At 43.9% G+C, this 24,947-nt stretch overlaps 1 protein-coding gene and 2 long non-coding RNA genes across 6 annotated transcripts in view; 2 read left to right on the top strand and 1 right to left on the bottom strand.

Moving 5' to 3' along the window:
• Positions 1–2,579: 2,579 nt before the first annotated feature.
• LOC308470379 lies at positions 2,580–6,821 on the top strand. The gene is made up of 2 exons (XR_013982399.1): positions 2,580–5,134; positions 5,694–6,821. It is a non-coding gene; the product is annotated as an uncharacterized lncRNA (long non-coding RNA).
• Positions 6,822–7,734: 913 nt separating this feature from the next.
• Positions 7,735–13,816, bottom strand: LOC308470366. Its single transcript, XR_013982394.1, has 3 exons — positions 13,076–13,816; positions 10,508–10,580; positions 7,735–7,861 (listed from the first exon to the last, which is right to left on the bottom strand). It is a non-coding gene; the product is annotated as an uncharacterized lncRNA (long non-coding RNA).
• Positions 13,817–14,028: 212 nt separating this feature from the next.
• The window catches only part of FERMT2 (FERM domain containing kindlin 2), a 93,074-nt gene continuing 82,155 nt past the window's right edge, over positions 14,029–24,947 (top strand). For 3 of the 4 annotated variants that reach the window (XM_080974270.1, XM_080974271.1, XM_080974272.1), the window contains exons 1-2: positions 14,029–14,202; positions 15,579–15,743. In XM_080974270.1, coding sequence (XP_080830396.1) covers positions 15,587–15,743 — 157 coding nt within the window. In that variant the 5' untranslated portion in view covers positions 14,029–14,202; positions 15,579–15,586. The remainder of the gene's footprint in view (positions 14,203–15,578; positions 15,744–24,947) is intronic. The other variant, XM_080974273.1, reaches the window with a different exon arrangement.

Genomic DNA, 24,947 nt, shown 5'->3' on the forward strand with positions numbered 1-24,947 from the left:
GTGCACGCAAACGCCATTTACCTTCCCGCCGGAGCAGTACCTATTTATCTACTTGCACTTTGACGTGCTTTTGAACTGCTAGGTTGGCAGGAGCTGGGACTGAGCAACGGGAGCTCACTCCGTTGTGGGGATTCGAACCGCCGACTTTCTGATCGGCAAGTCCTGATCGGCAAGCTCTGTGGTTTAACCCACAGCGCCACCCGCCTCCTGTTGTTTTGACTTACATTTCCTTAAAATAGCAACCAATTAACAACAACAACAACGTTGTTGGCCCCCTGGGTAACCCGAAGGAACATTTCAATGGTTTATCTTAGATTGAAACTAAACAGAGCCTTTGCATTTCACACGTACTTTTTAAAAAATTCAAATAGCAGCAGCTACTACTGGAGGGAGCCCCTTCCCCCACTAGAGCCCAGCCCTCAGATGCCATGGGAAATGAGACTTCCCCTCCAGATGCAAGCAGCAGCTTCACAGGAGCACCTTTCATCCAGATTGCAGCAGGGCTGGAAAGGGTTAAACTCTTTGCCCCACCCCTGCCTGTGACAATTACAATTAGCAGCCCTGCCAGCCCCCTGCTATCTGACTGTCTTAAAATATGCATATTAAATGCAGAGAAGAGGTTCAGCACCATGTCTTTAGAGAAGCCCACTTCCTAAAAGAGCTGCAAGCCTGAGCTCTAAATGTCACACACAACCTCTTTTATTCTATTAAAAACATGGACTTAATTGGGACTTGTGGGTTTATATTCCCACTATAGTTGATAGCCAAAAAATAGCAAGGAGAGACAAGAAGGCCTTCTTAAACAAGCAATGTAAAGAAATCGAGGAAAACAATAGAATGGGAAAAACCAGAGATCTGTTCAAGAAAATTGGAGATATGAAAGGAACATTTTGTACAAAGATTACCATAATAAAAGACAAAAGTGTAAAGGACCTAAAAGAAGCAGAATACATCAAGAAGAGGTGGCAAGAATACACAGAGGAATTATACCAGAAAGAACTGGATATGGAACAGCTGATTGGTTCAAAATTGGGAAAGGAGTACGGCAAGGCTGTATATTGTCTCCCTGCTTATTTAACTTATATGCAGAATTCATCATGCGAAAGGCTGGGCTGGATGAATCCCAAGCCGGAATTAAGATCGTCGGAAGAAATATCAACAACCTCAGATATGCAGATGACACAACCTTGATGGCAGAAAGTGAGGAGGAATTAAAGAACCTTTTAATGAGGGTGAAAGAGGAGAGCGCAAAATATGGTCTGAAGCTCAACATCAAAAAAACCAAGATCATGGCCACTGGGCCCATCACCTCCTGGCAAATAGAAGGGGAAGAAATGGAGGCAGTGAGAGATTTTACTTTCTTGGGCTCCATGATCACTGCAGATGGTGACAGCAGCCACGAAATTAAAAGACGCCTGCTCCTTGGGACAGAATCTTAAAAAGCAGAGACATGACCTTGCCAACAAAGGTCCGTATAGTTAAAGCCATGGTTTTCCCAGTAGTGATGTATGGAAGTGAGAGCTGGACCATCAAGAAGGCTGATCGCCGAAGAATTGATGCTTTGAATTCTGGTGCTGGAGGAGACTCTTGAGAGTCCCATGGACTGCAAGAAGATCAAACCTATCCATTCTGAAGGAAATCAGCCCTGAATGCTCACTGGAAGGACAGATCGTGAAGCTGAGGCTCCAAGACTTTGGCCACCTCATGAGAAGAGAAGACTCCCTGGAAAAGACCCTGAAGTTGGGAAAGATGGAGGGCACAAGGAGAAGGGGACAACAGAGGATGAGATGGTTGGACAGTGTTCTCGAAGCTACAAAAATGAGCCTGACCAAATTGTGGGAGGCAGTGGAAGACAGGAGTGCCTGACGTGCTCTGGTCCATGGGGTCACGAAGAGTCGGACACAACTAAACGACTAAACAACAACATGGTTGATAGCAGAGCATAATACAGCATAGAAAGAAATATAGTATTGCTTCCCACAATTACAACTGTTAATGGACCACTATTCTTCTTCTGTCAGCATCGCCCTAGAGCCAGTGCACCAACTGGACTCTTGCACCTCAACCCCGACTGGGCTAGGCGAGCTGGGTAGCACCGCCAGAGACCTCCTTCTCACAGGAAATGGTCACAGTGCTGTGGACTCACAGCTCAGAGCTGAGAGCACCGGATTCACTGTCTCAATAATACAGTCGTTGCGCAGCAGAGTTTTGCAGAGTCTTGCAGAGTATAAACCACTCGGAGAGCAGCTCTGTAGAATATCTTCCTTTTATTCTATAACTCCAACTATGATACAAAACTATATACAGAGCTGAATATTCTAAGCATAAATCAATGCTACACTGAGAGTCTGCAGCTGCTCTAACAGCAATCTTATCTCTAGGATCTCCAACACTCTCACTCTCTCCGATACACTGACTGACTGACTGACTCTCTCTCTCACACACAGACAGATATGTTGCTGGGCAGAATAAGTAGATAGGCAGGACACGCCTCCTTCTCTCTGGAGAGTCAGCAGAGACCATCAGGAGATGATCAGGAGATTCTTGTGTATGGGAGGGGTGAAATCTCCTCAGTACACATCAGTTGGGCTTTTCCATGGAAACCCCGAGGTTTTATTCTTTTAAATTTATTTTTATTAATTTTTACATAACGTATTTAAATTCAAACACATCATTCACCTCCTCATTTAGGATTATCGGAATCCCCTGACTTCCCTCCACCCTTCCATGGTTACCATTGTCATTCTTTTTTTCATCTGCTTATTTTCTTTTCTCTAATTTGGTTTTTTTTTTTAATAGTCTATTTTCCCATAGTTTTTCGTACATTGCAAGCATTACTCAAATCCTGCCAAAGTTTTTAGCTGTTTACAGTGTTCTCTTAGATACATTATATATTTCTCCCATTCCTTCTTAACCAAGGAGACAACATCCCCACCCCACCTTCCCACTATATATAAGGTCTGGTGACTTCTGTTTCAGTGTATCTGAAAAAGTGTGCATGCACACGAAAGCTTACACCTAGAACAAACTTAGTTGGTCTCTAAGGTGCTACTGGACAATTCTTTACCTTTTTTATATATTTCAACATTTCATCTGTCTGACCAAGTGCCCTCAAGTCCACGAAAGCCCCCCAGAAGGAATGGATCTGTTGCTCTTTAAGGTGCCACAAGGTGTGGGGAGCCACCAAATTTTTCTCTTTGCAGGCTGTGGAAGCAGCTCAGGAAGCCTGCAGAGTCACCCTGCAACCCATGGAGTGGAGCAAGGAGCCGCTCTAATGGCTCGGGGCCCAGCAAACAACAAAGCAAGGCAGGTCATGGGGTGTGTTTGATGTGCAAACAGATCCAGCTGTTGGCATCGGAGTCTTTAATGAGCCTGCTTATATGAAAGCCTTTCATACCCAAGGCCTCCTGTAAATGACTGTCAAAGCCACAGGAGTTCAGGCACTGTGGAAATAACCTTTTTTGTTACAGCCTCTTCCTCCAGGGTTCAAACAGCCCTACGCTTATGCTTACGCAGGGGTCAGCAAACTTTTTCAGCAGGGGGCCGGTCCACTGTCCCTCTGACCTTGTAGGGGGCCAGACTATATTGGGGGGGGTGAACGAATTCCTATGCCCCACAAATAACCCACAGATGCATTTTAAAGAAAAGGGCACATTCTACTCATGTAGAAACACACTGATTCCCAGACCATCCGCGGGCTGGATTTAGAAGGCGATTGGGCCAGATCCGGCCCCCAGGCCTTAGTTTGCCTACCCGTGGCTTAGCCCATGGGAACATTTTGCCTGCCAGCTTTCGCCATTCTTTTTTGTTTTTACTTTGCAAAGTTGTTGTTGTACTTCACCAGATCTTAAACCTGTTACAGTATTTGTAAGAAAGGATTCCAAATATCATTGAATTTGTCCATGGCAAGTCTGCGTTTATATGTAAGTTACAGGTATAAGTTGTTCATATGTTGAGAGTTTGTAGGTCTTCAATTCAATCGGAGAAGGGAATTGCAGTTTTATTTTTCCAGTTCATCAGTATCCGTCTTTTTGCCATGGTAAGGGTGCAGAGAGTCTACTCTTATTGTCTTTTTGTAAGGTTCCATGTGTTGGGTATATAATTCAAAATGATATTTTGCTCTGTAAATGTAAGCTTGTTCCGTATAGTTCTGTTGATAGTTTGTTACTTCTGCCAAAAATCTTTCAACATAGGTTTTAGAGAAGCATTATTCCTATTGCATCTCCAACAGTTAGATACCTTAGACAGCCCTTTTAAAAACAAATGTAATGGGATCCATTATAATCTAAATATTTTTTTGTTGTTGTATGAGCCTCAATTTAAGGTCCAGAGATGCCCCTGTTACAGCACATAAAACAGTTTCCCACTGTGTGGTCGAAACTGAGATCTCTAATTCTTTATTCCATTCCTCCCTCAATACCTGTATATCAAATTGGTTTGCTAGTAACAAATATTTATATATGTTGATGGTCACTTTTTTTGTTGCTTAAGAATTAATCAACTGCTTCAATATCTCTGGGGTCTCTGAGGCTGTAAAAGCTGCTGGTCCATAGATGCTGGTTAGCAAGTTTTTTCATCTGCCATTGAACATTTGTAGGTAATCTGTATTTGTGTCTTAAGATGGTATATGTACCTAACAGAACCTCAGCTTATTGTCTGCTATCTTCTCCGACCTTCAAACTTGAGACAGTGACCAGATGCAAAGTCCAAGACTCCACCATCAGCCAATTTTCCCCACCCCTGGCTCCCCATCTAGACCAGTCTCCATCAACCTGGTGCCTTCCAGTTGTTTTGAACTACAAGTCCCATAAAACCCTGATCAGAATGGCCATTGGTTGACCTAATATGGATTTTGGAATTTACCCCAAGGGCTAAAATAGCTACCTTTTAATGTCCATTTATCTTATACAAGTGTGGTTGACGTTGTTATTGGATTTACCTCTGCTCTTCTTTCCTAAGTGCAATTTTAAAATTTCAGTTTCTACAACAACGCAGCCTGAAAAACCACGGCAACAACCTGTGGATGATGAAATCGTGGAAAGAAATCGGACACCCATCCTTTAGTTTGCAAGAGGCATGGCAGACCCACGGCTGGCCATTCAGTCACCATCTTGGTGGGCAAATATATCTCAAGGTATAACATTTCACCGCACGCTTTCACAGAAGCCCTGAGTGGGTTGGCTTGACTCCATGCCCTGCAGAAATCTGTGGCAAAGCTAGGTACTGACAGACAAATCCGCATTTCCTGTTTCCGAGGTCTGTGGTCTAACCACAAGGTTCTTGTTCCCTTTTGAGTACTAAGGTGCCGCCCCTAGAACAAGTCATTGTTCCTATTACTTTCCCATCCATGCGGGCATCAAGGGCCATGCCAGCGGCTAAGCTTGCACAATTCTCCAGTTTCAATCAGATAATCATGCAATTCGCAAGATCCCAGCTGTTAAATCGGAAAACTGTGATATCGTGTGTGCAATCTGCTCAAAGAGCCATACATTCAAACTTCATTGATTCGTTTGGAGGTAGTTATGGAGCAAATGACTCCATCATTTATTTTTAACTGCTGGTTGCAGCTGATAGGAGTTGCAGCCCTATCATGTGGGGGACACCAGGTTGGCAAAAGCTGGTTTTTCAACTGTAACAGGATTTTCACACAAGGAATGTATCGATAACACAATGCTCCTTTGTTTCCTTGCTAGTTCATTTATTTGGATGTGAATCTGGCTGATCATATTGAGTGGAAAGCAGTTAAAGACCCTTTTGTGCACACAAAAAAATGCAGTTGAGGTGCATAACAGGGTTCCTTGTGTGCAAGGGCTCTGCACAGGATCTGGGTCGAATCTTGATTGAACTCCAGATTGAACCCACAGGACGCCAATGCTGCTAACCCCAACATACATAGAATAACAAAGTTGGAAGGGGTCCTGAGGGTCATCTCATCTGACCTGTGCAATGAGGGAATCTCAGCTAAAGCATCCATGACAGATGATCATTCAACCTCTGCTTAAAAACCTCCAATGTAGAAGAGCCCGCTATCTTCCAAGGGAGTCCATTCCATTGTCAAATAGCTCTTATTGGCAGAAAGATCTTCTGGATATTGAGTTGGAATCTCCTTTCTTGCAACTTGAAGCCATTGGTTGGAGTCCAATGAAAACCAAAGAGAAAACCAGGAGAAAGCAAGCTTGCTCTGTCTTTTATGTGACAGCCCTTTAGATATTTGATATCCTCTCACTCGCCTCTTTTCCAGGCTCAACATCCCCAACTCCTTCAACCGTTCCTCATAAGGAATCCATGGCAGACAACTGCAGTACCTAGAGACAGACTGTCAGGTCATGTGTCCATACTAGCGACCAGAGGAGGAGTCCAGAAAGAAGAAACACCATGGTACATCTGTATCAGCACAACTGGATGCCTTCATCTGCCCCAGATGCAACAAAACATGTCTCTCCCATATTAGTCTCTACAGCCACAGCAGGTGCTGCAACCTTCCAACAGTTTGACTTTACTCACAAAGGCACACTCCTCCATTGTATCCTGAGACAGACGTCAACAACAAAAATGTTTGTATCTTTGCATTTAGACATTTCTTAAAATATCATTACCAAATTTTCCATGATGATTCCTGAGATTGAAGATTCCTGAGTTTGAAGAACAGGTTTTATCTATGTTTGGATACAACTGGATGACATTTTGAAACAATATGGTAGACAGAACCTTTCAGCACTCCTCTCATTTTAACCAGGGATTTCTGATTTTTGGGGTTTCTTGGAATTCCCAAGCGACATAAGGCACTTTCTGCTGAAAATAAATGACATTAATGTTCCTAATGTGGAATCTCTTTCAGCCGGATGGGTGGCCCCATTCTGATGTGGGCAACGATACAGGTGGCCACATACTAGTGGTGGGCAGGACAAGAGGCAGAATTAGGTAGCGCAATGGATGCAGCTCTTACCTTTGTTCAGTAGGTCTTGGTCTAGCCATGCAAAAGTCAGACAAAAGTCAGACACAGATCTCCATCCTAGGAGAGATGTGGCATTATTACAGTTCAAAGACACATTGCAACCAAGCGTAAGCACTTGAGGAGGGCCCAGCGCAGGAGGGTCAGTGGGGGCTGTGGAGTGGGGAGAGTGCATCACCAAGGGAGAGTCTTGTGGGTCAAATTGAGAGGCCTGGAGAGCCACCTTCTGCCCATGTGCCTAAGGTTCATCACCCCGGTGTAGGAACAAAAGCACCATCAGCTGCCCCAAACCATGACAGAGGAAAGGTCCCATGTGGGGAGGGGTCTCTGTGATGGAGAGGAAGGTGGGCCACTGGCACCCTGGTGCCCAAGAGCCCACAAACCCCTGTATCTGATCCCCAAAGTAAGTGATAATTATGAAGGCTAATGCTTTGCATAAGCAATGCCTGTGTAATGAGGAATGAAAAATGATGAATCTGATTTTAAAACTGGCCATCTGTTACAAACTATTGAGCCAGGCTGTGACACTGAGGTGCTGAGCAGCAGAAAGGGAAAAAAGCTTTCTTATATCAAACTTGCAGAGAGAGAAAGGCAGAGAGCCATAAGACTGTCAGGTCCAGTAGCTAAACTGAAGCCAGGTCTGGCTGATGTAATTTATGTCAACTTCTGAGCCCTCTTGTTTCAGTACCTTATTTGGATACAGCTGCCTATAAAATCCGAGCAGTTCTTGCAAACAAATGGGAAGAGCTTACAGCTTCTTAACAGCTCATGACGCAAGTTGCCTGAATTCCCAACCTTGCCTTCAAATTCCAGGGTGCAATTTCCAATCTATCTGGAGTTGCTGCTGCAACTGCAGAAAACTGCAGCAAAATGTATTGTCCACACACTGCATTTCTTCACACGATCCACCTATTTGAGGATGGACAGAAAAATCATGTAGAGAAAGCAAGTGACAAACTAGCAGGAGTCAAGTGGGCATCAATCAGACAGGCCTGAAAATGACATGTTTGGCTTGGGCCTAATTTTATATTTGAACAGTGGTATTGAAGGCCTGTGGAAATACTCCCAGCCCCACTTGTGGTCCTTCTATAATCTAGGAGGCTATAAGGGGGAGAGGGCTGTTGTGCTCAGGTCCTGCTTTTGGGTTTCCTGTAGGCATCTGGCTGGCCAATGTGAGAACAGAATGCTGGAATAAATGGGCCACTGGTCTGATCCAGTGGGCAGGCTCGTCTTAAACCCTTAGATTTGTCTTGTAGGGGCTTGGGCAAGAAGACCTTTGGCATCCTTTCCAACAATTCTATGGCCCTAGGATGATTTACAATATAAAATTTAAAACCAACTATCATGAATGAATTAAAACATATTAAAATAGCACAACAAGCATAACATCAATTCAGTACATCAGGAGTCCATAAAGTGGAATTAGATTAATGCCTCCCCCTGCCATGTCAGCGCAAAAAGATATTTTTTTGCTGACATCAGAAGGAAGCCACCTCTGTGGATGGGGAAAGTTCCACAGCCTGGGAGCTGACGCTATACAACGCAATGGATGGGACAACCAGCCAGGCCTCCCCTGCAGAACACAAGTCCCAGACTGGTCGATATGGCAACCTGTTGCCTATTGAATTAAATTTAACATTTAATGTAACACATACTTTGTCCCACAGATGACCAATTTATAAAGCAATGTAATGCACAACAGGATAAACGCTACTTGGTAAATTATCAGCCCTTGGGAGCAAAGAGGGTTTCTTGCCAGTCTTCTGATTCTTCTGGGAGACTTTCACCAAGTCCAGAGCTCACTGAGAACTTGGAAGTAAAAGATTATAGAAGTTAAAACTTCAAACTGGCCTCCTTTGTTTTTGCATTCAAGCTGAGAGAAGTTATGCAAGTAACAAGCTTGAACTGTTATAATTCAGTTTTCTAGGTTTTAGGCACACACAGCAAGGCATATGTTAGTCATGCAAATCTTCTTTCCTCCAGTTGTGTGTGCTATTGGGCAAAAGCCTTTTTCACATGACAACTGTACAGCAGCCAATGAACACATGGAGGGAAAATCAGGTCGCACCTGCTCCCCTATTTCTGACCTTCATTATTCAACAGAAACTCTGAACAGAGCCAGGGATATACACACCTAGGCTCTGTGCACCTTTTGAAGGATTCCTGGTCACATGGGGAGCACCTATATTTGGCCATTGTACATCTATGCATATATGCTGGGAATGAGCACAGTGGTTGCAATCAAAATCCTCCCTCCACAGGTTCCCTGAACATGCAGAAAGAGCTAGATTCATACAAAAGTTTTAGCCCAAGTTGCCAGTTTGGCATTTGAAAGCCATTATTTCATCAGCTAGCTATGATTAGGTCTCACCACAACTGGGGAAACACAGATTCAGCCAGGATGTGGTCATCTGCTGTCTTGACACATACTGGGATGCTCACAAGATCCACCATGCTCTCAGCACTACCATTGCATGGCACTGGTTGTCTGAATCCATGCAATACAAAAGTTTTACGTGTGCAGAAATAATTATGCCTGTTGTTATAAATGCATTGTTTTCAACTCAAATACAACTGCCTCTGAAGTAGTTTGCAGTGTTGAGTTTATTTAATTATGTACAGCATTTATATGCAACCCAATAATAATGTTCTATGTCAATCAGCCCCTCCAATTCATCTAAGGTAAAGGACTCCTGGACGGTTAAGTCCAGACAAATTCGACTTTGGGATGAAGCACTCATCTCCGCTTTCAGCCTGAGGGAGCTAGTCAAATTGCTGACCTTACATTCGGCAAGCCCAAGAGGCTCGGTGGTTCAGACCACAGCGCCCCCCATGTCCCTACCACCACCACCATTGCCTCTCTTTCCCGCCTTCCAAGCAAGCAGGGCAGATCCAGAACTCTTTCACATTAACCTCTAAAACACACTGTGCTTTGATGAGTTATGCATTTTTCTGTAATATCTGTTACGTTGCTGCTTGGTCTAGATCTGTTGCAAAGCCACTCTGAGCATAAGGGTGGCAGGAAAGGGGCATATAAATAAACTTGACTGATACTTTCGGAAAACCGAGGCTATTTCAGGAGGATTCCACCACTGACCCCAAACTAGTAATAATGCAATTAGGGCCCTGCAATGATGTGATTACCCTCGGTTAAAAGAAAACAATCACAGGGTGGGATGGGGTCACGTCACTCCACTTCTCTCCCGGGGCAAGCTTGTTGAAGTGAAAACACCGAGAAAATGTGTGTGGAATTAAATCTTCAGGGTATCAGTGCTATGTGAGACTCTTTGAGACGTTATTTTGGGACAGATTGACTCCCTCGGGGGAATTTTTTCCATAGGACTCCTTGATCCCAGTCCCACCCTCGCTGACATAATGAGCTCTCTGTTCTTTCCTCGCTGCACTCTTGGTTCCTATCCAGTCTCTATATTGTTACAGCTGCTGGGTGACCCTTCTTTGCTAAGGTGATTGCTTATTAATAGTCACGAACAATAGGCTGATGTTCCCTCAAGAGGAACTAACCGTTGGAGATGTTTTCCCAGATGGGTAGCTTACCTGCAAGACGGCTTCTGCAGCCAGTTCTCAGCCAGCGTTGTCGTAGGGGAGGAAAAGGGCCTGCACATTGAGCCTGCGACAGAGAAGAGAGTTCTTATTTGGAGCCGACTTCAACCCCCCAAGTATGGTCTAAAACTAAAGGTACATCGCTGAAGCTAGGCAGGTGCAGGTGTGGTCCTTGCTTGGACAGGTGAGCACTGCAGAGAAGTCTCGAGGGCTTTGCAGTAGAAGTGCCTGTTTGCTTGCATAATTGCATATGTTTATTATAAAGGGGAAGGGACCCCTGACCATTAGGTCCAGTCGTGACCGACTCTGGAGTTGCGGCGCTCATCTCGCTTTATTGGCCGAGGGAGCCGGCGTACAGCTTCCGGGTCATGTGGCCAGCATGACAAAGCCGCTTCTGGCGAACCAGAGCAGAGCACGGAAACGCCGTTTACCTTCCCGCCGGAGCAGTACCTATTGATCTACTTGCACTTTGACGTGCTTTTGAACTGCTAGGTTGGCAGGAGCAGGGACCGAGCAACAGGAGCTTACCCCGTCGCGGGGATTCGAACAGCTGACCTTCTGATCGGCAAGTCCTAGGCTCTGTGGTTTAACCCACAGCGTCACCCGCATCCCTTATGTTTATTATATGGATGCCGTAAAGCCTCCTGCTGTCTCTTGTCCAAAGAAAACCAAATCATGTAGGGCTGCTTCTCCAGAAAGAGGGAACGATATTTCTGCCTTGATATCTTCAAGGCCTATGGGGCTGTCACACTGCATCCATACCATTCTCCCTCCAAGCCAGACTTACAGGTGAAACTTTAAAAATTAGAATATTGTGGGAAAGTTCATTTATTTCAGTAATTCAACTTAAAAGGTGAAACTAATATATGAGATAGACTCATGACATGCAAAGCGAGATATGTCAAGCCTTTATTTGTTATAATTGTGATGATTATGGCGTACAGCTGATGAAAACCCCAAATTAACAATCTCAGAAAATTAGAATATTGTGAAAATGCAGTAGCTATTCAATCCATAACACCTGCAATGGGTTCCTGAGCCTTGAAATGGTCTCTCAGTCTGGTTCAGTAGGAAGCACAAACATGAGGAAGGCTGCTGACCTGACAGTTGTGCAGAAAGCCATCATTGAGACCCTGCATAAGGAGGGAAAGCCTCAAAAGGTAATTGCAGAAGAAGTTGGATGTACCCAAAGTGCTGTATCGAAGCACGTTAATGGAAAGTTACGCGGAAGGGAAAAGTGTGGAAGAAAAAGGTGCACAAGTAGCAGAGATGACCGTAGCCTGGAGAGGATTGTCAGGAAAAGACCATTCAGACGTGTTGGGGACTTTCACAAGGAGTGACTGAGGCTGGAGTTAGTGCATCAAGAGCCATCACACACGGATCCTGGAGATGGGCTTCAAATGTCATAATCCTCTTGTCAAGCCGCTCCTGAACAAGAAATGTCAGAAGTGTCTTACCTGGGCTAAAGACAACTCTATGGCAGGCATCTTTTCCCTTACACTGGTTTCTCCCCTGCTTCTTTATCATTAACATCCTCACTACACGCCCCGTGTCTAAATTAACTTCCCATTCGTTTCTTGAGTCAAAGGCAGATGAAGATGATGGACTTTGGGGAGCTAGCTGACCTGACCAGAAGAGTCCGCAACCAGGAGGAGGAGTACCAGGAAGAATGGATGAAATTTAAAGAATATTTAGTTAAATATGCTAAGAGAATTTAAATAGAAACACTTGCAAATACCAGATTGGCTTAGGATATAAATATGTGATTTTATATAATAATATGTTTAAAGTTTATATGAAAAGTAAGAAAGAAGTTAAGTGACTAAGTAAATTTTATGAGAAATTAGTCTTGGAAAACTGTTACAATGATATACATTGAAATTCAGCCAGGGGGATTTGAGGAAGTCACCTAACAGTGTTAATAATTGTGGAATGATTACAGTTAGGATTTATGTGTGTTTGTTTATAAATTTGGAAAATCAATAAAAAAATTTGGGGAAAGAAGAGCTGGGAGTCAAGGGAAGAATAGGAACATTAGTAGGGATCGCTTTGAAAATCTATAGGTATCAGACAGTAGTCATAGCAGTGTAGAGTTGGAAAGGACTCTGAGGGGTCATCTAGTCCAACCCGCATCAGGACTCGAACCCACAACCGTGAGATTAAGAGTCTCACATTCTGACGACTTAGCTATGACCTGTTTATTGAGCATTCACCCTCATTTGTTTGCAGGGACCCGTGCCCCACACTTTCCCATGCATTTCCCTCTCACTTGTCATAAAAACAGTATTTTGGAGAAAGCGAGCTGTTTCTGCAAATTTCTGGTTATGACCTGAATTTCCCATTAAGCGATAGTGGTCGACCTGCAACAACTGGAGGGCACCAGGTCGGCAAAGGCTGAAACACACACACGTATCTATTTATACACACGTATATCTATGTATTTATTAAGAAACTGCCCTTCTTGCTCTCAGGGCTGCCAACCAGGTGTCTCTTCGGGCTGCTTTATTCTGTGGCTTTGTAATTGTTTTGTTTTATCGTGTATTTTGTATTCTCATTGCGCACCTTTCTCCTGTTAACCGCCCTGGGATCTTCGGGCGAAGGGCGGTTTGCAAAGGAGACGAAACGAAGGCGGGTCAGTTACGTTAAGTCGGCAAGATAAAGATTTTGTAAATGAAGAAAATCTTTCATTAAAAAAAAATAAAGAAAAAGAAAAAGGGGTTGCATTCCCCAGACCCCATCATTGGCCCCAGAGACCACAATAAAAATATAAAACGTTGACATCTCAAAAAAGAAAAAAGGGGGGAAAAGAAAAAGTTTCCCCAGCCAGGCAACCTGATATGAAAAAAAAGGATCACAAATGGGTAAAAGCTTAATGGTAAGGATTTGCTGAACTAACAAACTGAACTGGAATACAAAGAAAGGAGGTACGAGGAGGTCTGGGGAAATAAGTGTAAGGAGGATATGCTAGGGAAAATTGATGTGTTTTTAATTGTTTTTATTTTGTATGTTCCTTTTTATTTTTCATGTATTCTTTTTTCTGTATTTTGTATTTTCTTGTATTTTTACTTTCTGTTTTTGTGTAATTCTTGTATTCTCTGAAATTTTAATAAATATCATTTAAAAAAAAAGAAAGAAAAGAAAAAGTTTCCCCAGCCAGGCAGCCTGACTGGAACCCCTCGTTGAAGACCACACAGCCCGGCGAGGGTCTCCCCGCAAGCCCCCATTGCTGTGGGGCGGGAGAGCGACTGTGAGGTAAATCGCCTCAGAGCGGCGGCGTCCCGCGCTTTTCCCCTCCCTCCCTCCTGCTTCCCTCCGGAGTCCCGGCAGCCTCCTCCTCCTCCTCCTCCTCCTCCCCCCGCCTCCCCGCTCCTCCTTTCCCGCCCACGGGGGAGTCCCGGATGTTGGCCCCGCGCCCCCGCTCCTCCGCCGTCCGCTTCCATAAAAGGGCAGCGGCGCCTCCCTCCCTTCTCCCCCCCCCGCCCCGCCTCGGGCCTTTCTGGCCGCCGCCTCCTCCTCCTCCTCCTCCCTCCCCTCAGGCGGCGCCCCGGGGGGCGGGGAAGGCTCCCGTCCTGGCGGCGTCCGCGGCGGTGGCCAGAAGCGAGAAGCGCCCTCCGCCGCCTCCTCCTCGCAGCCCCCACGAAGGGACGCTCCCCGGCCGAGGAAGAAGAGGAGCCCAGCCCGGCAGGCGAGTCGGGGCGGCGGCGGCGACGGGGGGCGCGGAGAGTCTCTCTCTCTCTCTGTGTGCGGGAATTTGTGCGAACGTGTGAATGGTGCGTGTGAGGGAAGGCGCCGTGTTTCACGCGCGTGTGTGAATAGGACGGGGCTTTGTGTCTGCGAGGGGTTTTCGTATGTATGAACTCGTGGGGGGTGGGCTTTGCTTCCCCACCCTTTAAAGATAATGGGAAGCTGAGGGGGTTGCCTTTTTTTCTCTCCTCCCCGGCCCACTTGTAGGTCGAGGGGCGCATCCCTGCACATGCCCATCCTTAAGGCACCGCGTTGTGGGGCTGGGCTGGGTGTGGGTGCGAATGGGGGTCGGGGTTGTATATGGCTATGTCTGCCTGACCCCCCTTTCCCTCTCTCTCCCCTTCCTTCCCTCCCCCACCCACCCATTTCCCCCCGGGTTTCTTTTCCAGAGTCTCTTCCCTCTTTGCATGCGACCCTCCTCTGGATGGAGGTTATTGTGGGGCAAAGACGGGTCTTCCTCTCTTCCTTTTTCTCCTTTTCCCTCCATCTCCTCCACCCCTGCCTCCCCATCCCTCTTGCACAGCCGGAATAGAGCTTCCCTTGTTCCTTTCGGACTCTCACTCTCTCCGCCCAAGCGAAGTCTTGGCTGCTATATAGAGTTGCCCTTGACTCGCCTTTAAAATACCATTAATAATAATAGTAGTAGTAATAATATCTGTATTTTCTAGGAGGGAAGGGCTAAGGAGACCCTTTTATGGGTCAAGGGGTGGCGCTCTTTTTCCGGCGGAGGGGTACTATCCATTTCTAATTTTTCGCGCACCCCTTTTAGCACAGATGTTGGAGGGGATGTGCAGACTCAGGGTAATAAGGAGGGAGCATGTCACGCATCCGTGTTGAGTGCCCTGGTGAAAATTGATAGTATGGATGATGTGTGCCACACACAGAGAGAAAGAGAAGATGAACAGTAAACAAATAAGGAAAACATTGTGTTGTAGGTGTAGGTGAGAAGCTGAATAAGGGCATTGTAATCCCTCCTCTAAATATATTAGGCAGAGTTGGGGCTAAATAAGGTTTTGGTTTGCATTGCCTTCATGCTTGCGTTCTTCCAGCAAGTTTGCAGTCCGACTCTGCCCTCCCCCACCAATTGCCTCACTAAGTTCTTTGTAAATTGAGCCATGTGTTGGGAGCTCTCAGCCTTTTCTCCTCTTCTTCTTTCTTCTTCGCAGCTGACTTAGGGAAAGCTTGTTTGCCTTCCCTGGATTTGGCTCCTTCATGCTTTTCCTTCAGTAAATGGGAAGCAGGGAGAGGCGTATGAGCTGCGAGTGTGAGGCTTCTGCTTAGCTAATGAATGCCGTTTCCTCTGCTGCTTGCTTGCAGGAAGGAGGAACGATGGCTCTGGACGGTATACGGATGCCAGATGGCTGCTATGCGGATGGGACGTGGGAGTTAAACGTCCATGTCACAGACCTGAACAGAGATGTAACTCTGAGGGTCACAGGAGAGGTCCATATTGGCGGCGTCATGCTGAAATTGGTGGAAAAACTTGGTAAGTTGTAACTATTGGGGGAAAGGTGTGGCCTTTCTCCTTGCTTTGGTGGAAGCTGGAAGGCGAAGCGCTGGGTGTGGAAATGAAATTGCATATTTGCATCGCACATGGGACTGATTTCAGAAACCCATAACTATTTTTAAATGCCAGGTTTTTTTGTTAGAGAAACTTGATGTTGGATCTCTTTCTCTAGCAGGCAGAATACAGGCCACATCTGAGTCTAACCCTTCTGGTTAGCTACCATACCTTTCTCTAGTTTTTACAATGGCTGCTGGGTACTGTACAAAACTTGCACATAAATACAAGTGTGATAGTATTTACAGGGACATGTAATGACAAGTAGTAGAAAGTGCCATCCTGGGTCAGTGATGTGGCAGAGACAAAGGAGTCATTGGTCTAAGGATCTTGATTTGACCATACATGTGTTTAAATGTAAAGGCTGGTTTTTGCAGTCAGAAGAACTGCATATACTGCTTGTATGTTCAAGCTCCGCATAGAGGATTTACCCATAGATGGTGTGCCCCCCCTCCTCCAAAACTCCTGAGCTTCTGAGATGGGGATAGACTTCACATGTAATACCAGAAATGCACTGCACGTGACAGAAGGAATCTAGGCTAGCATTGTTTTCACTGCAAATTAGGGGAAGTTTCTCAGATATGATAGGTGGTTTCTAAATTCTAGATTAATGAATGCTCTATTGTATGTGGCTGTTCCTTTTCTTTGGACTCATTAAGTTCAGTTTCTAGGAGTTTAGACCAAGTGATAGGAAAGGAGGGTCTGTGCTAGTTATTACAAAAACTTTAAGATCGTTAAGCAGGGCGATGTTTACTATTGTAAACAGTTATTAAAATGCTCATTCCTCCACATGCCCCCCCAAAAAACTTCTGACTTTCTGAAAGAGTCATTGCAGTGTTATTACAGCTAGCTATCTCTCTTAGGCAAGTGTATGGTGTTATGGCTTAGTGCAGCCTCCTGCGTTAGAGAGTGTCCTAGGCTATGTCAGGCACCTGTTAATGAGACATGGTAGCTGTTGCTATACAGCAAGTTGTACACAGTACTGCCATTAGAACATTTCTGCTTGGCACATTATGCCTAGTGAGCTTTCATCAATGTGGTCTGCATTTTGTGGAGTGCACTGTGGTTCAGTGCTAAAGTTCCTGTGCTGGTAAAAGATGCTGAGGTTTATACAGTTGGTAATCTGATGCTTTCCTTCCTTAATAATGCATTTGAGTCTGAATAGTATACTAGTTTAAACACAACATCCTTATCAGCTCCGCAGCACACTTATGGTGCTATGTAAATACTTGATTTGCTGGCTAGTTATGTACACAAGTCGTAGCTGGTGCAGCTAAAAAGAAAGAGTTGTCCTGCACTGTACTAAAACTTTGTACTGATGTAATAAGGAAGGAAAAGCAGATATAAATACTTGGTTCAAAAGGAAGTTTGTGCGTGCGTGAAGGACTTTGTGGCTTGACATGGCTTGTGGGACTGTAGAAAATCAGTTTTAGAAATATATTTTTTGTCCTTGGGTTATGAAAAGAATGTTTCAAGGTGATTGCAGGCCTCAGCACTTAAAGTTGTTCAGCCTCTTCAAATATTAAGCGAAGAAGCACCACAGTCTCTTACATAATGAATAAGTCATGCCTTCTATTGGCTTTGCGTGTCATTGATGAGAATTATCCACATGTGTATAATTTGCTCAAAGTATAGGATGGAATTCAGTGGAGACAGCAAATTTTTAAGATGCTCTGTGGGATGAGTTTAATTGCCCTCCGCAGGATAAAAGCTTACTTGAAGTTCAATCATATACTTTGGGAGGCCATCCTCATTCTAACTCTTACGGTTCTGTGTAAATGTCTCATAATGAGGATCATGCGTGAATCTCTTTTGCAGTGGGCTTTATAAAGCTCCAGAAGCAGGTTGTGTAAGTGTGCTGTTTTGATAATGTGTAGATCATGAAGGAGATCGTGTTGGGGTCAAAGTCCCCTCTACAAGCCAGATGAAAATAGTGGAAACTTTTTTACAGTACCTTTGACCTTGGATGTAGGCCAGGTTGTAATATCTATCAAGTTAAAAGCTAACAGGACCATACAAGTAAAAACAGTTCTGAAACTTGGGATAGTTATGGCAGCTGTGTTTTTTTTAAAAAAAATAGAACTACATTTCTTTAAACTGGCCTTTAAAAGATAATGACTGTAAACTGAAACTATGAAAAAATGTTATATTTGCAGCGTTGTCTTTTTGTCCATCCTGTTTGTTCTGAAAAATCTTGGGATAGCAATGTGTTTGGAATAGAAGTACTTTGTATGCATCTTCTCATTAACTCTGTAAACAATGCAGCTTTCTGATTGCTTCCATTTAGCAGAAGAACATCTGTTTGTGGAGGATAAGTCTCTAATCAGAATGACAATAAATTTGTAGTGGTCACTTCTGTAGCTGTAGCTCAGTGGCTTTCCTTGCAGAAGGTCCCAGATTCCATCCCTGGCAACTCAGATAGGGCTGAGACTATCAACGCCAGTCTGTGAAGACCAGGGGTTCCCACACTGTGGCCCGTGAACTTTGTCAGGTATATTCATATATACATTTTAATTGTATTCTTGTTTTTATTTCTTACTGATTGTACTGTATTGTATTCCACGTTAATCGAACTGTAATACAATAAATTTTTATAAGAAATAAGCAGTATATACAATTAAAATCATACAGCATCTAGCACAGTGCAGTTCAACTGTTAAAAACAGCCAGAAAATTTATTAAGTGGTCAACCAAGGTGAAATGTTTGGGAACTACTCGTGTGGACAGTATTTAAATGGATGGTCCAGTGGTCTGACTCGTTATAAGGCTACTTTCTATATTCCTAACTAATTCACTGCAAATTAATGTTTGCTTTGTGGGATGGCTCAGGGGTAGAGCACATGCTTTGAATGCAGAAGTTCTCACATTCAATCCCAATCATCTCCAGGTAGGACTGGGAGAGATCCTTTCTGAAATCCTGGGAAGCCACTGCCAATCAGGTGGGACTGAGCTAGATGGAACAATGGTCTGACTCTGTATTAGGCACTTTCCTGTGTTCTCTCTCATTGTTCACCTGTTGCATATAACAATTTTGCACTGCAATCCTAAGCATGCTTCAAATCCCACTGAGTATGTTTCAGGTTACTGACAGTAAGAAGATGCCAAGTTATATGTATAATACGGTCCATCCTTTAAGATGAGGGTCAGAAACTTATACAGATGTAGCCTGTGGTGCTTTCTCATGCAGCTTCCATCCTCCCCGCCCCCAGTAGCAGTTAGGCTGGAAAACAGACTCCCATTGCAGCCATTGGCATTTGTGGAGAGGGGTTTAACTGGACAGGAAAGGCTTATTCCTCTCTGTGTCTCTGTGACTCACTCTCCCCTCTTGAACCCTCCCCATGTGGCATCTAGGCTTGAAAAGCAGCTTCCCTAGCTGCCAATGGAAAGCTGTTTTCAAGCCTAATTTTTTTGTGAATGAATGTGTTGTGTTCAGAGTTAGCTTTGTGCACATTGCACCTGGGAAGGGAAGGGCTAATGCTCCACTCCTCAACTGCTGTCTCCATGAAGACTGCCACCCTCTGGCATTTAGACTTGGGGGGAGGGAACTGAAATGTGTTTTTCAAGCCCAATTCACATGTGAGTGAATGAATATGTAGGTGTGAGTGCATTAATGGATGTGTACAACCTTTGCTGTCATATGGCCCCTGAAAAGTTAGGCACAAGGGAATATGGCCCTTAGGCTCCCCATCACTTCTTTTAAGAGATAAGGGGGGGGGGGAATGCCACAGGGTTCCTGCAAATGGGTGGAAGACATGGGCCTCCGTCGTTGTCATAGAAACAGGGATACCAAGACAAATCCTTTACATGACTAGCAATGCTGCTTTAATTTTGTGATATATTGTGTGGGCTTTCATATGTGGCTGTCTGCTTTGGTTATTTAAGCTACATGGTAAGCTAAGGTATCTTTGATTGTTGCTCTTTGCTTTCAATGAAACTGTTAATTGCATAAGTAACCGGCAGCTACAAAACTTAACAGAGATCACTTTAGCAAATGCTGTTGTAGTTGCTACAACTGTGGCACCCTGTGTAACTGGTAAGCCTTAGAAAATCACTTGAATTGCTTAACTGATGGGTTCAAGGACTCTTTCTGCTTATACTGTAGCTCTGTGTGTGAAACACACTGAGCCATCTTGCCATTTTCCTCAGTTCAGGGTCTGTGACATTAGCCATGGAGAAGGCGTCCTTGTGCAGAGGGATATTTGTCTTGAGATTGGAAGGATGTGGTGTTGATGAGCAAGAATAAGCCCTACCTTTACTCAGTAATCCTGTTGATTAAATACATTTTGCTTCTGGGATTAGGAAACTGGAGAGGTGGGACCAAGAACAGTGTAGGTGAAAGAGAAGAATCATTTCCCTTGCTCCTGCTCTCTTAATTCCCTGTTCCATCAGCGTACATACATACATAATTTTATTTGTATGCCGCCTTTCCACAGTTCAAACCATTCTCAAGGCAGCTTGCAACATTAAAAATATGTAACTATACAGCTTATAAAAGTAGTCCTAAAGAAGAAATAAAACATTAAAAAATACACAGTGAAATTTCCACATAAATCACAACAAGATCTAAAATAAATACGGTTTAGTGCAGCGCATGGGGATTTGCTGAGCGGGCAGCTCGGTTCGGGGGCTGCTCATGGGCCAGTTAAACAACCCCTGTGGGCCGCTTGTGGCCCATGGGCCTTAGGTTGTCTATTCCTGGAATAGCTCCTCCAAACTCGATTGAAATTCCAAGTTCAACCTAACCTGTAGTTAGGTTTTGTTCAGGTCTGGAGCCAAGTGGAAATAGCGGTATGGCAATAGAGACTACCACTGAAAAAATCACCATGCACACGACCAGTGTTAGAAACTGAGATATGAAAGCTAGGAGCTAAATGGCACCTTAAACCTAGGTTATGGGTGCAATAACGGAATGTAAGTGCACTTTTTCTATAACAAGAATACAAAGCTGAAAATGAATGCACTGCAGCTAAAATATTATGTTCATTTTTCACATGGTCTAGTCCTTCCCCTGCCCACCCCTCTAATATTCTTAAGAGGGTCTCTTCTCCAGTCTTCAGAGAGTGCCTGGAAGTGGGGAGGCAGAAAAAGGTCCCTCCTTTCCTCAGAAACTGCTCGCGCTAATGAAATTCCCTGCCTAGAACAATGGGAGTTTTGAACACTGCACATGACAAAACCACCCAGCCACCCCCAAATTTGATAATGAGCTTCCACACCAGCGATATCATATAACTAGTTATCTTTACTTCACAATTTTCCCACAGTAATTGGAAATCCAGATTAAATGTAAAAAATATGGGCCGGCATTTGATGATGATGTCATTTGGACAGTGCAAAAAAGTTGCATGCACAAGCAGCACCTATTTCACAGTAAACTGCTGTCTGGAAGCATTCTCAATGCGTTGCTAGTGATTTGTCACACAGCTATTGTACTAACTTCCTGCTCTGAATCTGACCAATGTGGAGAACAAACTTAAGTTACAATGCTATTTATAGAAGATTGGCTGTCCTATCTGGTGCACGTTTCGAATCATGAATAGAATCCAGTGGTAGCACAGATAATGTGCAATATTACCTTTTGCCACAGGCTGGTTCAGGAATACTTTCATTTTCTGATTAAGTAATTAATGATGGAAATGTGATGTTTAAATAGCCCAATATGCTGCTTGGGCATGGATGTTATTTTGGAATAAGGGAGACAGCTGTGGTTTATGATCTTTTCTTTCTTCATTGTCATTCTTCCATCCCTCGTTTTAGACATTTTTTAAATTTTTTATTTTGGTGGAGCTTTTCAATCTTTCAGCTGTTTTTCGTTGAACTTTTAATCCCTGCAAATCAGATAGATAGTCTGTTCCTTCAGTACCTTTCTGTTACTGGAAATCTGATGATAGCAAGCTCAAGTGTTTCTCTTAGGAATAAATGTGTAAATTCAGGGCACAAGCATTCATTTAGTGGTGGATTTCTCTCTTTCCCATTAATGTGGGGGTTGGTAAGAGAAGGAAGGTTTATGAATAAAACACAAAGAAAATGCAGTGTTATTGATTTACCAGTTTTGTGCGCACTTGAGGTTTTACTGTAATGGAGGGAATGCTTGCAGATTCATTGAGTTGAATCTGTAATGAACCTTCTGTAAGCAACAGAAATAAAAACAATTCAGTCCAAATGGTCAGTATCACAGTTTTTCCATTTAAAGTTGTTATAATTTCAATGAACAAGTCTTCAGTTTTCTCTGTTGCCTTTTATATAACTTCCTTTCATCACTCAGCCCTACCTTTCCCCCCCTCTTTAATTTGGGTTTTTGGCTCAAGTCCATAGATGGCTACAGGGAGATCTGCATGCAAATTGCAGTTTTCTTTAACATTTCCCCAAATTCCCCTCCATTCTTCCACCCCTTCTGCATTGCAAAAGGCTTTTAAAGCTCCCCTGGGTATAAAATAAACAATTTGCATTGTTGAATAGGGGACTGTAGTTTGGGAAACTGAAACAGAAACCCCCACTGTGATATCCCCTTGGGGGGTCTGCATGTAACTGGGCTCCTTGATTCGTATTTTGAATGAGGGGAAGCCAGCTTGATGGTCAGCAGAAAAGAAAATGTACTTTGAAAGCACATACCTAGGAGTAAGCCTCTCTCTAAATATCCTGAGATTTACTTCTGAATATGCATAGGATTGTGCTGTTGATGTGACTAAGAGTCTGGCACTTCTTGCTATTTAACAGAGCTTTTATTAAATCTCTTTGCTTGCTCTAAGCTAGCCTTCACCAGCCTGCTGCCTTCCAGACTGGACTTCAGCTCCCAAAACATTACACTGTAGTTTAAAATATATGGAGGGCACCAGGTTAGAAAAGGCTGCATTACACTAGTATAGTGTTCTTCCTGCAGCTTACTGTGTGTATGATTAGAATTTTATTACGAATTAGTCTTATCTATTTTAGGTGGACAAAAATATGCCCTTCAATGCCTGAGTTAAATCGAGTTCCAGATTCCTTGGTTTGTCAGCTGCTTGCTGGCATGGTTCTTTAGACTTGTGATTTAATATGTCTGCTCTGATGTAAGCATCCTCTTGAAGGAAAACCCCTCTTCTTAGGAAGTCACAGGCATGTGAATCTGGTTTGTCAAAGTAAAGGAGGAGGAACAAATGGGGACATGATAGCAAGCAGGCTTTAAATAAGGCAAATGACTCTGTGTGCTAAGCATCCATCAGCGTCTTTTCCGAAGAGGAAGTGACACACAAGCTTTGGCACTCTCGTTACTCAGTTGGCAGGACTTGCCGCAAAGCACAATATCTAGCTGTTGACTTGCCCTTGAGCATAAAGCATTTGCTATGCAGTGCCTATAGTGAAATGGATTCCCCCCCCCCCCCCCAGTGAAAGGTCGCTTTTAAATAACTGGTCAAAAACGTGCTGTTTGATTTCGGGTGTTAGAAGGCAGGATGGTAATATTGAGACTTGTCAATGCTCACAGCTTCCCCCAGCTGCCAACAGATGGGTTTGGTTTAACTGCTATAGATTTGTTTAGGAGATAGAAATGGCTTCTTCGGATCAGACCAGTGAATGGTCCAAATGCTTCAAATTAGATCTGAATGGCAATTTCAACAGCGTAAGATACTCAAGAGCTCTTCTCTGGCTCTTGGCTGTTTCTGTCTTCATTCCATTAATATTTATAAGTATTTTGATACCCAGAACATTGACTTTATTAGTATGTCATTGATATTTACTGCATGGGTTTTTATTAAAAAGTTTTGGATGTATATATTTATATCTTATATCCTGTCCACACACAATCCTTTGTGGTAGATTAGATTAAGAGAGTCTTGCCAAAGATTGGTTGGCATCCTTCTGTCTCAGGACACAGTGGAAAAGTGCACCTTTGGGATGAAGTCAAATTGTTGTAGATTTACAGCACCTTCTTCTACGGCTGTAGAGACTAAATACGGGAGAGGCATGTTTTGTTGCAGCTGGGGCAGATGAAGGCGTTCAGTTGTGCTGCTGCAGGTGTACCATGACATTTCTTTCTGCACTCCTCCCAGCAGTCATTCCTCTTCTGATCACTGTTATGCATATACAACCTGACAGTCTGTCTCCAGGCACTATGGTCATCTGCAGGGGATTCCCACATGGTGGGGTTAATGCTGCTAGCCTTTATGTCATGTTTGCAGACGTCTTTGTAACACAAGAGTTGGTCTGCCAAGGAACCTGGGGCCTGACGTCAGCTCCCTGTAGAACATGTCCTTGGGAATCCTGTCATCTTCCCTTCTGTGTACATGACCAAGCCAGTGTAGACGTCGCTGAGACAGGAGAGTGAACATCCTGGGAATGTGGACTTGGAAGAGCATATCTTTGTTTGAGACTCTTGTCTTGCCATGTGGTGCCCAAAATCTTCCTTATGCAGCACACGTGGAAGGTATTGAGGCATCACTCCTGGCCAGGTGTAAGTTGCCCACGTGTCTCTACCATAAAGCAAGCAGCGTGCCCAACATGCACATCTGGTAGACCATCATCTTGGTATTGGTTGTTAGCATCACATTCTCCCATAACTTTTTGGAGAGGCGAGCCATTACCGTAGCTGCGTGTTGTGCAAATGGAAGATCTTGTGCACAGCTTCCGCTGATAGGACTGGTTAGGTGAACCTTGCCCACGTAGTACAGTCGTACCTTGGTTCTCGAATGGAATCCATTCTGGAAGTCTGTTCGACTTTCGAAAGCCAAGGCGTAGCTTCTGATCGGCTGCAGGGGCTTCCTTCACTCAATCGGAAGCCACATTGGATGTTTGACTTCCAAAAAACGTTCACAAACTGGAACACTTACTTCTGGGTTTGCGGCATTCGGGAGCCAAAATGTTCGAGTCACAAGGCGTTCGAGAACCAAGGTTCTGTACAAGCTGTTAGAAAGAAAATATTCATTTTGCCTTAAATAGTTCATTATGTCATTTAAAATGTACATTCTGTTACCATAACCTTGGGACAATTTTTTTTACAATTAAATAAATAGTAACAGGAAACATTTATAACTGAATTAGTCATTCAGGGGCTACAAGTTTAAAGGAAATACTCAGGCAGGGGTCATAGAAGTAGGATTTTAAAAATATTTTTAAATTGCAGAAGTCATATGACAAATGCTCTTTTCCTAGCCCTTT

Source organism: Podarcis pityusensis (assembly GCF_964106645.2).
Source record: "Podarcis pityusensis genome assembly, chromosome: 1".
NCBI classification, from domain to species: Eukaryota; Metazoa; Chordata; class Lepidosauria; order Squamata; family Lacertidae; genus Podarcis; species Podarcis pityusensis.